At 34.9% G+C, this 14,663-nt stretch overlaps 1 protein-coding gene across 1 annotated transcript; it reads left to right on the top strand.

The window, feature by feature from the left end:
• Positions 1 to 6,148: 6,148 nt before the first annotated feature.
• On the top strand, positions 6,149 to 12,638 carry LOC115983597 (F-box/WD-40 repeat-containing protein At3g52030-like). Its single transcript, XM_031106316.1, has 7 exons — positions 6,149 to 6,289; positions 8,929 to 8,983; positions 9,150 to 9,248; positions 9,824 to 9,927; positions 10,965 to 11,054; positions 11,678 to 11,820; positions 12,490 to 12,638. Exons 1-7 carry the CDS (start codon positions 6,219 to 6,221, stop codon positions 12,606 to 12,608), a joined length of 681 nt encoding a protein of 226 aa, XP_030962176.1. The 5' UTR covers positions 6,149 to 6,218; the 3' UTR covers positions 12,609 to 12,638.
• The last annotated feature ends 2,025 nt before the right edge of the window (positions 12,639 to 14,663 follow it).

The raw sequence follows: 14,663 nt of genomic DNA, 5'->3' as shown, positions 1-14,663 counted from the left end.
TAATTGGGATATTTTTCAAAGTTTTGGGTTGGATTGACCTTGCCAAAGCTAATTTTTCCTTTTATTTTGGACCAATTTTAAAAATGTTACTCTGATTTTTCTTTACTTTGGGTTAATTAAGAGCACCCCCAAAAAAATTTTAGATATGAAAGCACTATCGCTCTATTTGTTTTGACGATAATGTTTTCTAGAAAATGAATCATTTAAAAAAAATATTTTCTATAAAACTATCTCATTTTCCTATGTTTCGTAGCAACCTTAAATGAGTCAAAAAACAATCTTCTAACTTCCCTTATTTTGCTAGCTATGTGATAGAATTGTTTTCAAAAAAAAAAAAAAAAAAAATAGTGAAGAACAATCTCTAAAAATAATTCATTGTTTCTTTTATTGACTAAAGATAGTTTTCCTACGACCAATTTTTTTTTATGCTTAAAACACAAAAAACTATCTTTACACAAGGTTTTCTATCAAAACAAACAAAACGTATATTCATATAATATTAATATAAATAGTATATTTATACATGGGTGCAATGCGGTTTTGTAACATTTCCATAAAAAAATGCGGTTTTGTAACACAAAAGTGCACAACCAAAACCAAATCCCAATGTTTAGAATCCAATGACCTCTTTTACATTTCAATCTCACTCTCATTCTCCTTCCTTCTCTCTCCACAATAATCCCCTAATCAAAAACTCCGACCACACAAAAAACAAAAAAAACAAAAAAACCCAAACACTAAATCCCCAATTCAAAATTGCACAACCAAAACCAAATCCCAATGTTTAGAATCCAATGACCTCTTTTACATTTCAATCTCACTCTCATTCTCCTTCCTTCTCTCTCCACAATAATCCCCTAATCAAAAACTCCCACCACACAAAAAACAAAAAAAAAAAAACCCAAACACTAAACCCCCAATTCAAATCCCCATAAAATTAACCAAATCAAAAACCAACCCAACAATGGTGTGCATACGCAAAGTCACAATTGATGAACTCTTAGCCATGCAGACCTGCAAACTCTTTTGTCTCCAAGAGAATTACCAGATGAAGTACTATGCGGATGGTGAGGATGCTTATGATATGAGGAAGAAATTGAAGGGGAAGCAGTTTCCTGGGCATGGACATAGGCATCATCATCATGAGCATGGAGGCGGGTATTGTTCAGGGGAGAAGGTGGAAGCAAAAAGGACTGGGAAGAAGGAGGCCAAGGTGAACTGAGGTGAATTTATAAAAGTATAAATTCATATTTTATATATATATATATATATAGACACGCACACATGGGTGTAATGCAGTGCTGTTTTGTAACATAAAATATTGCACACCGCACCACACTGCGCGATGTGTAGCGGTTTTTCCACCGCCACATGCTATATGGTAAGATAACTCCATTTTGCGGACAATTTTGGTTGATTTGGGTGCGATCGTGCAGCTTGAGTGGTTTCAAAACCCTCACTTCTATTGTTATAAATGTCTATTTAAAAAGTAATAATAGAAAAATATGTAGAAAGAAAAAACAAATGCACCCATCTCAGTATAAAAAAAAAAAAACACGCGCACAACAACAACAAAGCAAAGTTATAAAATGAGCTTTGATTGGCCCAAACCACAGGTCCACAACCCATCGACTGAACATGAAAGTCCAAAACCAAATCCCAATATTTAGAATCCAATTATTTCTTTTAAGCATTCACATCAAATGAGCTAAAAATTTTAGTTTTTAACAACTCAAAAACCTACTTTATCTATTTTAACACCTTACTTTACAACACACCCTACATCAAAAGTTCTATTTTTTTTTTTTGTCACTTTATTAAAAATAATATAAACAACTCATTAAAATAAAAATTAAAAAAAAAACCTCCAAAAAAACCAAAAGCAATGCCACTTCATCTAAGGAATATGATAATATTTCTTGTTATATGTTTTGAGCTACAGTAGATGCCATCAATGGCAGTCTACTGTAGCTCATTTGCCAAAATTTATAAAAATAGCAACATTATTGTAGAGTGTTTTTTGTAGAATGAGTTGCTAAATTTTGAGTTTTTAGAATATCTATATTCTATTTATAATTTCCTTCAATTAACAAAAAAATCGTGAAATTGATGACCCAAATTGAACATTTGAATCACTAATTACATATTAGAGTTAGGCTTTATGCCTTAATAGAGGATTTTGTAATTTGGATATTAATTTATTTAATTTTTTTTTTTTTGAGAAAGATTAATTTATTAAATTGATTGCTCACAAGTGTAATTAAGGGTAACACCTAAAGATTTAAATTCCAGATTTGGTTAGAATTTGACTAGTGAGGTGATTCAACAAAAGAAAGCTTTTTTTTTTGGTAATTTGGAGGTCATTTGTTGATTGGTTTTGAAGACAAACATATTAAACACACGGTTCAGTATATTAAAATACTAGAAATCTTTCCTCTTCTACTCTTTAATGGAGAATACGATCAGGTGTTATAACACTATTCTACTTAGCAGTGGATAACATAGTTGAGAGGAACAAGTTATGGCAATAGCAACTGAAAATGAAAGAAGTTGAAATCTTGGGATTTTGGTCACAAGAAGACTTATACTTGCATGCAAGTGGAGATTGAATCCACTCATATATTATATGATCTCTACTTCTACCACCTCCCCGCCACCAAACAAATCCAAAACACCAAACTCCCTTTAAACTCTCTCTCTCTCTCTCTCTCTCTCTCTCTCTCTCCCACGTTAAGGGATAGTACTAACAATCTATATATATATATATATATGCGTGCCAAAAATGAGACTACTGGGCTAGACCTCACTTGGGCTCACAACTTACTTGTAAAGTGGGCTTAGGATTTCCTACTTTGGGTCGTTCTCGGTACAGAGACCCAACGAAGTTGACTCTCCCTCTAAACTATTTTACTCCCTTTCTACTACTACTACACTAACCTGATACTCTCACACTCCCTTTACTCCTAGTTTCCTTGTGAACCTTTCAACAACCCTCTCTTTCTTTAGCTTCTCATATTTATAGCCCAAAATTAGTGGGGAGTTATGATTATTCTTGTGGTTAGTGGAAAGGAGGTCCAATGTCGTTAACTCAAAGTGGATGTTTAGTTGGGAGTAAGGTGTGGTAGGAGTGGCATTGGAATTGGTTCCCACTTCAGTAGAGCTACTTGGAAGCGATATTCCCCGAGGCACTGTTGAGCAGCCGAGAGACAATACCCCCCGAGCAATTGTCTTCTTGCCTGGGAAGTGGTTCACTAAGCGAGGCTCAAGTGGTGATGCTAGGTGTGTGCTAATTAAGATTATTTACTCATTGGACTTTAAGGCAACATGAGGCCTGGGCCTGTAGCTCTTTTGGGCCCAAGCTTGGGCCTTAGGTAGAAAGAGGTTGGTGTCATGGGCCACACTATTGAGTCAAAATCCAAGGCCCAAATGGGTCTAGGTATCACAGTGCCGTACAATATATATATAAAAACTGAAGCGTAGCATTTATTATTGTTACGTTCCTGTTAAGCCACACTAGTGGCCACATCATCCTCCCACTTCCAACATTTTCTCTCTTCTTCTTTTTTCAAACTCTTTTTTTTTTTTCTCTCTCTCTTATTAATTTCCCAACTTAATGTTATACTTTCACCAAATTTTCCCCTCCCTTTTATCTTTTCATCTCCCCACTACTATCTATCTTAATATCACTTTTCCTCAATCCCATTATCTTCCTTTATTTTCCTTTATTTTTGGCTTTTCTTATTCCCCCTTACTTTTACAATTCTCAATTTCTTTCTATACATAGTTTTCACACACACACACACAAGGTTATTTCTCTCTCTCTCTCTCTTAAATTTTTTTTTTTTCATTTTTTGGTGGATTTTTTTTTATTATTATTTCATGCATAAACTGAACCAACAATTAGGATAAGCACGAAAATGAAAGCTTTTCTTGCATCTCTACTTTAAGTTGATAAGTTTTTGTGTTATTTTGAACTCTACTTTGGGTTGATGTGATTAAGTTATGTTTTTAAGTAGTTATCTTTCTTCTTCTCTTTGATTTCATAGATGTTATCCTATTGCATTATATATAACGATAGTATGTAAGAATATAATGTTATTTGATTACATAACATAACGTGACTTTGATATTTTGGTGTTTATTACAATTTTTTTTCTTTTTCTCTTCTCATATTATTTTCTATAAATTTCTTATTATTCTCTCACATTCTCTCTTGAAATGTGGTTATTCTCTCTCTCTCTCTCTCTCTCTCTCTCTCTCTTCATTTTTTTTTTTTTTTATCTTTCTTGCACCTCTTCTTTATATTGATGAATCATTGTGATTTTTAAAATTTTATTTTGGGTTCATACATGTTGGTGTTGTATTTTTTAGTTTCTCATTACAAGTAGCATATTTTTCTCTCTTATAGTTTTGGTTTGATTTTTGTTTGAGTTAATACTTGATTATTTTTTAAGTAAGAATTTGAATTTATACCAAAACACAATCTTGGCTATGCTAATAACAGATCGACATTCAGTCCAATTCATCAATTCAGTTTGATTCAGTCTACTTCAGTCTACTTCAATCCACTTTAGTTCAACTAGGTCCATTCGGTTTACTTCAGTTAATTCAGTCCAATTCGGTTCATTTCTCTCCATTCAATCCAATTCAATCCATTAGGTCTACTTTGGTCAATTCGGTCATATTCGGTCCATTTAGTCCACTTCGATCTATTTGGTCCAATTTAGTCCATACGGTACACCTTGGTCTATTTGGTCCAATTTGGCCAATTCAGTCTAGTTAAGTTTATTCGGTCAAGTCCACTTAGGTCTATTCGACAAATTTGATCCATTTGGTTCATTTAAAATGCGAAAAACTATCTTTATACAATGTTTTCTATCCAAACAAACAAAACAAAACGAATATTCATATAATATTAATATAAATAATATATTTATTATACATGGGTGCAATGCAGTTTTGTTAACATTTCCATAAAAAAAATGCGGTTTTGTAACACAAAATTGCACAACCAAAACCAAATCCCAAATATTTAAGGCCCGTTTGATACATGTGTTTAAACACATGTTTTCAGTTTTTAAATAGCATTATAAGTATTTATACACACTTTTTCACCCACACATATTTTTAAAAAATACAAACAACTTTACTAGAACAATGTTACCAAACAGCCCCTTAGAATCCAATTACCACTTTTTACATTTCAGTCTCATTCATTCTCGTTCTCCTTCCTTCTCTCTCCACAAAAATCTCCAAATCAAAAACTCCCACCACACAAAAAAAAACCCTAACCCTAAACCCCCAATTCAAAATCCCCACAAAATTAACCAAATCAAAAACCAACCCCAACAATGGTGTGCATACGCAAAGCCACAATCGACGATCTCTTAGCCATGCAGACCTGCAATCTCTTCTGTCTCCCAGAGAATTACCAGATGAAGTACTATGCGGATGGTGAGGATGCTTATGATATGAGGAAGCAATTGAAGGGGAAGCAGTTTCATGGACATGGACATGGGCATCATAATCGTGAGCATGGAGGTGGGTGTTGTTCAGGGGAGAAGGTGGAAGCAAAAGGGACTGGGAAGAAGGTGGCCAAGGTGAACTGAGGTGAAAGGTATTGAACTTTTGGGGAGTTTGGGAAGTTGGTACTGCTAGACATTGAACTTAATTCACAATGATCTATACTACTAGAAATTGAGTATATTTTTGTTGTGAATTGATGTGGACTTGCCGACCGGTTATGCATGGCATCATAATTCAGCTTCCAAATCGGTTCATAACAAAATTGCAATAGAACTTATAATACCTAGAGAAATTTTCATGTGAATTGGAATTATAGGAGAGGACACATTATATGAGTTTGTAATGATACTATTAATACTGAATAGAGATGAGTCCAAAGGGACTATTCTTTATAAAGGTTGCCTGCTTTTTGTGATAATTAATAACTATGGGAAAATATAGTTAAAAAGCTCAGTTAATACATGTCTAGTTACCACACACACACACACACAAAAAAAAGAAGCAGAGGTGTAGTTATTGTCTGTAACCAATTATTTTACTTTCGTTAATGCTATGATTTTATGAAGGCTTATATATTAATAAGCCAAATTACTCCAGGAATTCTACACTAGCAGAAGCAGAACTCCACAGATTTTTCCAATAAGTCTACGTGCTCAGAGACATTGTTAAAGACATACTTAGAGGACCTTGCCATGGAGCACCACAGATTCTCCTTAAAAGAAGGTTTGATTGATATTGATCAATGGAAAGGTCATTCAGTTGGGTAAATCCTCTTCTTCTTGTTTAGTTGTCATTTATACGTAAGTTCTTTGGGAATGATCACTTGTTATATTACGCAAGAACAATCTGAATATAGTTGGAGGTAGATTATGATCATTTGAAAAGTCTGTGAGTACTATGTTGTAGGCATAAGGTACTCAAGAGTCTGTTGTGCTATTAAATTGTTCTCTCTTATAAAACAGTTGTTATGTAGTTGTTTTGAAGCCAATTTAGATCAAATTATGTTAAAATTTCAGAATCATGGAAACTTAAATACCATTAGGGAAGAAACTTCGCTCTACAGTAGCTTTTATCAATTGATTCATAGAGTGAGCTAAAAAATAACGGGCTGTTTAATAATAAATTTTAGCATGCTCATTTGGTAACGCGTAATTAGGTCTTAAATTAAAAGGACTATATAGATACATTTAGTAACAGCGTGCTTAATGTTGAAAGTAGACCATGCTCGCTGCTGCAATTATGTGTTCTTACTGAACTGACCCTTTATTCCATTATAATCTAATCCATTAAGCTTTCACCTATCACATAAACAACAATCACGTTGCCAGCATCATCACATTGACCTTTACTAAAGTTACACCATCATTGTCACCACAAAAAGGTTAAGGCAATTGAAATACTTATGACATTTAGAGTTTCATCGGCTTGCTTCCTTTTACCGTAGGTTCATCTGAAGATTTCGTACTATCATGTCCTCCGTTACTAATTGTATGAAACAAGGTATGTTTAAGTGGACAAATACTTCTAATATGGAGTTTAAGGAGGTAAAACAAATGACAACCTAGGCACCTATCATGTGCCTTGCTGATTTCAAAAAAAGTCTTTGAAGTAAAATGTGACACATCAAGTATTAGCATAGGTGGATTAAAGAGCGGTATCTAATAGCTTATTGTAGTGGAAAAATGAATAAGGCTAAACAAAGGTATTCAACGTATGAAAAGAAATTTTATGTGATCATCTGAGCCTTATGACATTGGCGCCATTATCTTCTCTCACAAAAATTGGTCATCTATTTTGACCATGAAGCCGTATGCAACCTCAACTCTCATAGGAAGTTAAACTTTAGGCATGGCCATCGGGTTGAGTTCCTACAATGCTACTTATTTGTAGTGAAACATGGGGTAGGAGTTGAGAATAAAGCACCTAATTCTCTTAGTTGAAGAGTATCCCTGCTATCAATCATGAGCGTCCTTGCTATTAATCATGAGCATTAAGGTTACAGGTTCGAGAGACTTAAGGAGGAGTATGAATTGCGCTTAGACTTTGAGGAGATATATAGTTCCCTATTTAGTGTATCCAACTACAATCTTCAAGATGGGTATTTCTCCAAAGACAATTATGTATCCCATGAACTTCAGTGAGATTTCCTAGCATGGGAAATTATGTAGGTCTTTCAGAACGTTTTGGTTTGGGTAAGATAATTGAGAAAGTAAAATGTCAATTAAATTGCCCGGCCTTAAGCGAGACACTGCCAAGATAATTGAGAAATGTTGAAATGGCAAGTGGACAAACATCACAAGCAACACCAGTCTTTATATCCCACTACCTTTGCCAGATTTTTCCTTGTCAAGATATGAACATGGACTTTGTGTTAGGATTGCCACATACCTTCAGATGAGCATATTGTTTTTGTTTCTACCAAGGATTAAGGAATTCAACACTCTCTAGTTTGTTGGCAAGGATGGCTAGATTATGATCTCACGTGGATTACTTGTTTTGAGCTCCAGTAGATTGACCCAAACTTGCTTGTGTATCAGAACTGCCTTGGGTCACACTCGACCCGTCAAGTTCTTCTGACCTTAAGGGAGCTGGTGCTAACACAAGATATAGGCCTCCCATACCACAGACTTATGGATGTAGACGTGAAAAAAAGATAGCCCAGCTAGTGGCTTTATGGATGGAGCCTGCTATTAGTTGGGCCTAAGGCATAATCACTTAATGTCTAGGATTTATTGTATCTATGTAATTGGTTATTTTATTTTCTAACTACGTTTAGGAATTTAAATGCTTTTCTTACTAGGGTAGTACAATTAGTTTCTTTTTCTACTAGGATAATAAATTTGGAACTCTATTTATGGAACCCAGGGTTCAATATTGTTATGAAGTTTGCTTGATTAATAAAACTCTCTTTTGGAATTTTGCCAATGCTCTGATGCTGACTCTAGCCCATCCTAAGGTGTTGATTCGTATGTCTGTTCTCTCTTGTTTGGTGCTTTATTCAGGCAAGTCTAGGTGCTAATTTCTAGTCTTTTTCTTTAAATCCTAGTCTAGGTGCTGATTCAATTTTGTGATTGCATCTGTTTTGGTTTTTTCTTGTGTCATTTGTGCATGGTTTTTGTCTATTTTATAATCGAAGAAATTTTTTCTAAAAGTATGAGGATCTGCTATTTTTCATTTATAGGGTTGGGTTGATGTTTTGCAGGATATCTCTATTGTTGTGAAAATATGAACTTTATCAAATCTTTAGCAGATCCACAAAGTTTGGTATATCTCTAGAGGCATTCCATGCTTGTTATTCTAATTATGTAAAATTGTACAAGTTACATGTGGATTGTGTGTGTTGGTGTGAATAGGCAAATCTTGGGTGGTGGATATTATTTTTCTAACCTTGCCTTCTATTAGGTTTAATCAGTGCCGAATGAAGACGGGCTTGATTCTTACTGGCAAAGGTGATAAGGTATTGTACCATGTATGCTAAGTTGCTAACTACAATGCCATCCTTAAGGATTGTAATAAATTAATAATTACTAGTCAACTTTTATGTTTCTCCTCTGGTGAGAGTAGATTTTGTTTTATGCTTTGCATCTTAATACTGTTAACTTATTGCATGTGAATGATGCTAGGTAATGTATCTCTGGTCCCTAGAAAGCTACAAATGTGAGGAAGAATATTTTGTTCCAAACACAGTTCCTCTAGTTGACTTGGATTTTGATGAGAGCAAGGTAACATTAATAAATCAATGCTTTGAGTGTCTTTGTGTACGTGAAACTTGACCTGAATGCTACCATACTCCAGCAAATTAGTTTGAGGATTCATGTTGATGTGTTTATCATTTTTTTTTATTACTATGTTAATGTGTTTATCATGAAGTGTGAATTTCAATTTGTCAATGCTTTCTATGGCATTGCATCTTTTAAAAGGAGTGATAAATAATGAATGCATCTTCATCTAAAGAATTCACAAAATTCGCTAGTGCAAATTTTACGACTAATCTTATGAAGTAGCCTCTAAAGATTCCTCCAACATGCTATTAGAATTTGCAGAATGGTTCTACCTTTCTCGGAGGTTTAAGTAGCAGGCCTGAAGTTCAACATCTTTCTTTTCTGCCTCCTGTATATTTATTTTTATGGGTACAAATTAGTGATAGGCCAATATTATTTGATATTTCATGTTTGGTCTCAGAAGCTAATAAACTTTTTATTGGATTAAATTTTTTTGTTTTATTGAAAGGTTACAGATGGATAATTTTATGGATCTCTCGTTATCTAATTTCAGAATGTATTATTTATCTTTCTAGATTGTTGGTTTGGTTGGTACTCGTATATGCATATGGAGGCGAAATGGGAAAAGAAGTATATTTCCGTCTAATGAAGGCACGTTTGTGAAAGGTTTATGCATGCAGTATGTGGAATTTTCTGATTATCTTGATTTATGAATAGCTGTAATTACTACGATGCACACAACCAAGCATCATCATAAGGCAATTTCATATATGATTTCTTTCACCATGCAGTGATGCCTCTCTGAATATGTACTTACGAGCTTCTGCTGAAGGCACTCTTGGAGATCCTACTTTAATGGATTATTGCTGTGATGTCTTTTAAGTTTATGAACCTTACCACTGGCAGGATTAAATCCTATACAAGACTGTTGTTTGTTGGATGTTTTCCTAAATTCTGAATCAAGAAAATATAATTGGTACAAGTGCTTTTTGGCATATTTGTTCCCCCCACCCCCTTTAAATCGTGTAATTGGCTGGAGAAGTGTGTGGCAATCTTTTAAGTATACAAATTGCTTTTTAATTATGATTTTTAATTTGTAAAATTAATATTATTAACTATACAAAGCATCTTTTATGTGATGCGAAAATTTCTGATCTTGTATTTTTATTTATGTATTTATGCTTGTTAAGTGCTCCTTTAGATAGTGGTACCAATGTCTAAGTCCTCCATCTTGAAAACAAGTTTGTAAGTCACTAAGTGAATTCATCATTTATAAAGATTGATAGTAGAAGTGACCTTTGCTATACACAGTGGTGGGAGGGGTGGCTTTGCAAAATGGAGGTTTAAAAGAGAGGGGGGCAATGCTATTGTGCTACTTTGAGGTAAGAATACCCATGAAGATTTAGTTAGAACCAAACCTACCACTTAGCTCATATAAGTGTGATTAAAAAATCTTGAGATAAAGGCTTCCCTTCAGCACCTATCAAGAGCTTAAGCTTTAGATATCCTACCTACTTGCTAGAGAATAATTAAAGTTACTTGTATGTTGAAGACCCGTGTCAAGTTAATGCTATTCATGATTGATTCCAAACTGTAACCTAATTATTTGACTCCTTATATTTTCTCTAACTTATCATTAGGATATTAACATTCAAAGTAAAGTGTTATGTTTGCTTGTTATGTGCAAAAACAATCTGATTCCTTCCCTGCATACAGTTACGATGATCCAGAGGCAGTGGTCGGATGTGAGGATGGCACAGCTCGTTTATTTGACGTTTACAGTAGAAAGTGTTCTCAAATAATCAGGTATGGTGTCAAGAAATTTATAAATTGGAATGTGTGGCTATTTCCTTTTTATGAGAAACAAAAAAATGCGGGTGGGGGGGGGGGGATGAGGGGACAAATGTTAATTAAAAGTATAGTCTACAATATTACTGAGAGATACATTCATAATCTGGGCTTGAAGTTTGGTTATCTATGTTGTATCTACTCACAATTGAGACTCCTTGTAGTTGAAATCAATCCAATATGTGCCCAGTGTGGTACTCAGCTTACACCCACACAATACACACTCAGTCAATGTCTAATCCATTTGGGGCATCAAACTTATGCACTCCCCTCACTTTCCACTCATTGCTAGTAAAAGTCAAAGCCAGGAGCAGGTTACCATTGGATGAATATTTCTAGGTCAATGGATGTAGCAGTATTGCATAGCTGTTTATCCTTCTCTCAGGAGCCAAAATGAACATGCCCAGTACATATTATAGGGGCCTCATGTATGCTTATGAGAAAGAACTCTCATTCTAGTCTATTCCATTTAAGTTAAGAGTATTTCTTTTCAACTAAAGTCCTGAGCATTACAGAAGTATGCATTTCTACATTAATCAGTGATTTGTGGATGTGGGATCATATTGAATTTCCAATTGCAGGATGCGTGCTGGGCCTGTAACATGCTTATGTTTGTGCGATGATCAGTTGATACTTAGTGGTTCCTCTCTTGGGAGCATCACTGTCTCGGGTAGTTTATCTGATCGGCAGTTAGCAACACTAAGATCAAGAATAACAATAGGAGGTATTCTATTCCTGCTGTGTCAGAAATCTTTATTTGGCCATGTCTATATTCTGTTCATCAGCCTTCTGGATCGTTTGGAATTTGCTTATTTACATTGATGTATATGACACTGTTTTTGTTTCCATTCTCATCTTTTATTAGATCGGTTATTTTATTTCTTTTTGTATTGAGATTAAAGCTTGGTTGAGTTGGGTTGGGTTGTGTTGATGTATATACAGATAAACATGATATTATTGAAAGTGTGAAGTGAAGCTGGCTTGTCTGTGGTAATTTGTCCACCTGACATTGCAGTCCTATTTTTGCATTTTGGCTATTTGGGGACCTTGTGTCCTTTTTGAAAATCTACATGTCTAAGTCTTCTATATTGTTTGAGGTCATGTCCAACACCTAAGCCTCATTTAGGCATGGACTATATATGTGCTATGTTACTATATTTTTCATGTGGGTAGAACGTCCGTTTGTATCTTCTCATTTGTCCTTGTTGGATCAACCTTTTTCATTGAAAGTAATACAGTAGACTTCCAGTTCCTGAATAAATTGGATGCTTTTGTGTGACCTGCTGTCACAAAATGCTTATTAGTTTGAAGCATTTATTTTCTTCTTCTCCTGAACTTACCAGGGCAGTGTTCTTCATTTGTAAGTGCATAAACTTTCAACTTCTCCTGACGGGCATAAAGACTTTGTGTTACAATGCTTGTTCACATCCAGTGTTTGCTGGATCAACGTCTGGACATACATCTTGTTGGGACCTTCGGTATGCATATATTAGTTCTAAATACTATTTATGAATTAGACTTCAAGAGAGTTCTATTTCATAGCATGAGCTATTTAATTTTCTGAGGAGAATCTATGTTGTCATTTTCGAATATGCAGCTAGTGATAGATGAATAAACCGGTACTTTATGTGGCCCATAAGCTTTTACCACCACCAGATCATAAAACCCTAGAGGCCAAAACATTCTAATTGTAGAATCTGTATCTCAAGAAAATATCTCAAAATCAATTTTTAATTCCATGCAATCAAGTTCACATTAGAATATATTCTTAACCAATGCATATGAAGCTTTCTTCCAAATTGATCTAAACCTTAGTTCTTGCCTAAAATATATCTTTTTACTCTCAAATTGCATAATGATCGATTAATATATGAATTTTCATTGAATACCATCCATTGGTCTTTGAGTTGAGTCAAACCATACAATACCAATGGGTTGGTTCCTTCAATTCTCTGTTTCACGGTCTGGTCTTTTCTTCTTCTTCTTTTTTCTTTTCTTTTTGTTTTTTTCTTTCTTTGATGAGGTAAAGACTTTATTGCAAACCAAGAAAGCAAAAAAAAAACAAAGAGAACAAATAAACAGAGCAGCTAGAACTTGCCTTCATAGATATTATATTTACAAAATCAGAGTTTGAAAGTACTCAGAACATTGTCTGAGATTTAATTGACATAGAATAGCTCCTGGCAGAACTAGAAACCAGGTAAAAAAAGAGAAAGTAAAAGTTTCCGTAGCTCCATGATCATCCTTCCCCTGCTCTAGTTTCCTGTAAAATTTGGAACATTTCAAAAAAGAAAAAAAAAAACAATCACAAACACAAACACAAAACAAGAAAACCACAAAGAAAGAAAACAAAGAAAAAAGTTTATAAGAATTTTACCTGCAGGAAGAAGCTCCCCACAGGTTCTGCATTTCTCGTCCCCGTTTTCAGAGAATGTGCCACAGGTTTGGCATCGAATGCCGGTATGAGCATTGTCCACGTGAAACAGCTGATGGTGCTCCTCGACCAAACTGTTGGTGCTGAATGCCGTGCCACATGTTCCACAATCCTTAGTTTTGAAGCTGTGCTTAGCCCAGTTGTGATTAAAGCATGCTCGAGTGTTGTGGAATGGTTTGCCGCAAGGGAAACAAAAGTTGACCGGACGCTCGTTTGGAACAGGATCGTGGCGGGAACGGCGAGCCATGTCTCTAGCTTCTTAACTCTCTGTCTCTCACTTCTTAACTCTCTGTCTCTCACTTCTTAGTGCAGAGTGTGTGAAACCAAAACAGAGTGAGAGTATTTATAAAGACAGGGAGGCTAACACCCAAATAGTGTGATGCCATGTGAATGGGATATTAAGGAAACTTTGAGAATTAAAAAAATTAAAACTTTTAATCCGAAAACCATTTTTAACAAGCCTCGTACTTTGAACATGGAAACAACAAGCCTCATCATCATTTTTACCTCTTAAGAGTCACCCAAATAGTGTGATGCCATGTGAGAGTGAGACTAACACATTTTATTCACCGATATGGTCTACTTCAGTCCACTTTACTTCAATTAAGTTCATTCGGTTTACTTCGGTTAATTCAATCCATTTCGGTTCATTCAATCCAATTTAGTCCATTAAGTCTACTTTGGTCAATTTGGTCATGTTCGGTCCATTCTGCCACTTCGATCTATTCGGTCCAATTTGGTCCATACAGTACACCTTGGTCTATTTGGTCCAATTTGGCCAGTTCAGTCTAGTTAGGTATATTCGGTCCATACAGTCCACTTAGGTCTATCTTCACAATTTGCTCCATTCGGTTGATTTAGGTTTATTCGGTCCAATTTGGTCCATTTCAGATTACTTTGGTCCATATTCGGTAAAATTTATTGTTGCTATATTCTAGTTGAACCATATTAGCGGCCACATCATCCACCCATTTTTAACATTCTCTCTCTTCTTCTTTTTTTCACACTTTTTTTTTCTTATTAATTTCTAAACTTAATGTTATACTTTCACCAAAATTTTCCCTCCCTTTTATCTTTTCATCTCCCTACTACTATCTATCTTAATATCACTTTTCCTCAATACCTTTATCTTC

The sequence above is a fragment of the Quercus lobata genome, chromosome 4 (assembly GCF_001633185.2).
Source record: "Quercus lobata isolate SW786 chromosome 4, ValleyOak3.0 Primary Assembly, whole genome shotgun sequence".
NCBI lineage: Eukaryota > Viridiplantae > Streptophyta > Magnoliopsida > Fagales > Fagaceae > Quercus > Quercus lobata.
The sequence above is the reverse complement of the archived record's forward strand: the minus strand, read 5'-3'. Positions and strand labels throughout refer to the sequence as shown.

What these genes read in the sequence shown, in the direction of transcription:
- LOC115983597 (XM_031106316.1), top strand. Translation starts at nt 6,219, where the DNA reads ATGGAGCACCACAGATTCTCCTTAAAAGAAGGTTTGATTGATATTGAT. An exon ending in TGGAAAGGTCATTCAGTTGG is followed by an intron (nt 6,290 to 8,928) that starts GTAAATCCTCTT and finishes GCCTTCTATTAG; the next exon opens with GTTTAATCAGTGCCGAATGA. An exon ending in AAGTGTTCTCAAATAATCAG is followed by an intron (nt 11,055 to 11,677) that starts GTATGGTGTCAA and finishes TTCCAATTGCAG; the next exon opens with GATGCGTGCTGGGCCTGTAA.